This window comes from Mastomys coucha, unplaced genomic scaffold (genome assembly GCF_008632895.1).
Source record: "Mastomys coucha isolate ucsf_1 unplaced genomic scaffold, UCSF_Mcou_1 pScaffold22, whole genome shotgun sequence".
Taxonomy (NCBI): Eukaryota; Metazoa; Chordata; class Mammalia; order Rodentia; family Muridae; genus Mastomys; species Mastomys coucha.
In genome coordinates, this window is record NW_022196905.1 from 244,078,475 (window position 1) to 244,080,198 (window position 1,724).

At 48.8% G+C, this 1,724-nt stretch overlaps 1 protein-coding gene across 4 annotated transcripts in view; it reads right to left on the reverse strand.

The window, feature by feature from the left end:
• Positions 1-891: 891 nt before the first annotated feature.
• The window catches only part of LOC116070087 (dipeptidase 2), a 13,001-nt gene continuing 12,168 nt past the window's right edge, over positions 892-1,724 (reverse strand). For all 4 annotated transcript variants that reach the window (XM_031341267.1, XM_031341266.1, XM_031341264.1 and 1 more), the window contains 2 exons: positions 1,339-1,474; positions 892-1,227 (listed from right to left, as the gene is read on the reverse strand). In XM_031341267.1, coding sequence (XP_031197127.1) covers positions 991-1,227; positions 1,339-1,474 — 373 coding nt within the window. In that variant the 3' untranslated portion in view covers positions 892-990. The remainder of the gene's footprint in view (positions 1,228-1,338; positions 1,475-1,724) is intronic.

Sequence of the window (1,724 nt, forward strand, 5' to 3'; positions counted from 1 at the left end):
CCACAGCTGCTCTGCCTGCATTCTTTGCACCACCACCACCACCACGTGGTGCAGCCAGTGTTCCTAACCACTGAGCCATCTCTAGATCCTGGGCTTTTTAAACTCTGAGTTGGAAGATTGAACTCAGGTCCTCGCTGACTGAGCTACCCTCCCAGCTCTTATATTTTTCCTTTGGAGTCATGAGCCCATGTGTCACAAGCTGGTTATACCTTGAAATGCCTACTCTTTCTGACTCTACCTCTTAAGTGCTGGAGTCGCAGGTGTGACTCTCCAAGACTGGTTTCATGTAGTGTTGTGGGGAGGAGATCAAATCCGTGCTGGGCAAGCACTCTACCAAGTGAGCTACATCAGCAGCCCATTATTAGCTCTTAATATTACTTATGATTATTGTAATTGTTACTAATTTCCGCTCAGGGTTTGGAAGCAGGATAGAATAGATGCCTAAGTAGTTTGTACCTGGTAGAGAGGAACTTCCTTGGGTCTGGCGACCACCACATATAAGGCCGTCCAACCATTGGAGGCCCATGCCTATTGTATGTCCTGGCAGTCTGGGCTTTGTCCAAATAAAAATAAAAGCTATTTGTGATCCAGTCAGACTCCCTTCTTAGGAATTTAAGGAACTCTTTGAGGGATTCTAAGGTGGGAGTCAGTGGTTCAGCTTGTGGATTGAGATGAAATACTACTAAGATGGGCCCCCAAATTCAAGACCACTTTCCTGAAGCCATACCCACTGTATTGGCTTCATCTTGTGCTGAGCCCAACTATCTGGGTTGGACAGGTCATTGCCAACTTCCTCAAGCAAATGGTGGCTGAAATGCCTAGTTCCACAAACCACCAGCGCAGGAAGCCTGTGTTAACCTACTGTATCGCAGAGAGGGACACTCACATCCATTTCTATGTCCAAAATATTTACTTCCAGGAAATACTTGCCCCTGTACAAGCAGAGGGGCCTTCAAGGTAGCAGAATGCTATCTGAGAGGACTCTCAAAGTCATACAATAAGGCCTAAAAGGGCCGCAGCAATGGTGAGGCTTGGGACTATGTGAGGAGAGGCTTTTGAGTGTGAGAACTTGGGTGGTAACTTGAGTGTATGATGTTTCCGATTCTCTGGTTGGTTCTTTTCTGGATATTGTTTCTGATGTCGCAAGACTGAGTGGCAGGCAGTGTCCAGCTGTTCCTCCGGAATCCTGTCTTCCAGAGGGCTTTGCCATTTGTTTTTCTCTCGTACCTGGAGGTGACATTTGGCGGTCAGAAGCTCTCTCAAGTCTCCTGTAGCCCATTAGGTATGTGAGCACCTGTTCAGCCCTTACCCCTCTCTGCTACCAGCATCTCGGCATACCTGTTCCACCTGTCCGAAGACCCGAAGCAGGTTTCCTCGAAGGACACCTTGTAGTTCCTGTTCATTCCAGCCCCGTCTCAGCAGCTCCTCTATGAGCACTGGGTATGTAGACACATCCTCCAGGCCCTGAGGGAACCTGTGCATCACAAGCAGGTGAACGTCAGACCTGGTATCCCAATCCCAACTCCATACCTCAACTCAGTCAGGTGTGGTGGCACATGCACTTGGGAGGCAGAGGCAAGTGGATATCTGTCCTGTTTACAGGACAGCCAGGGCTACACAGAGAAACCTTGTCTTAAAAAACAAGACCAGTGCCAGGCAGTGGTGGCGCATGCCTTTAATTCCAGCATTTGGGAGGCAGAGGCAGGTGGATTTCTGAGTTCGAG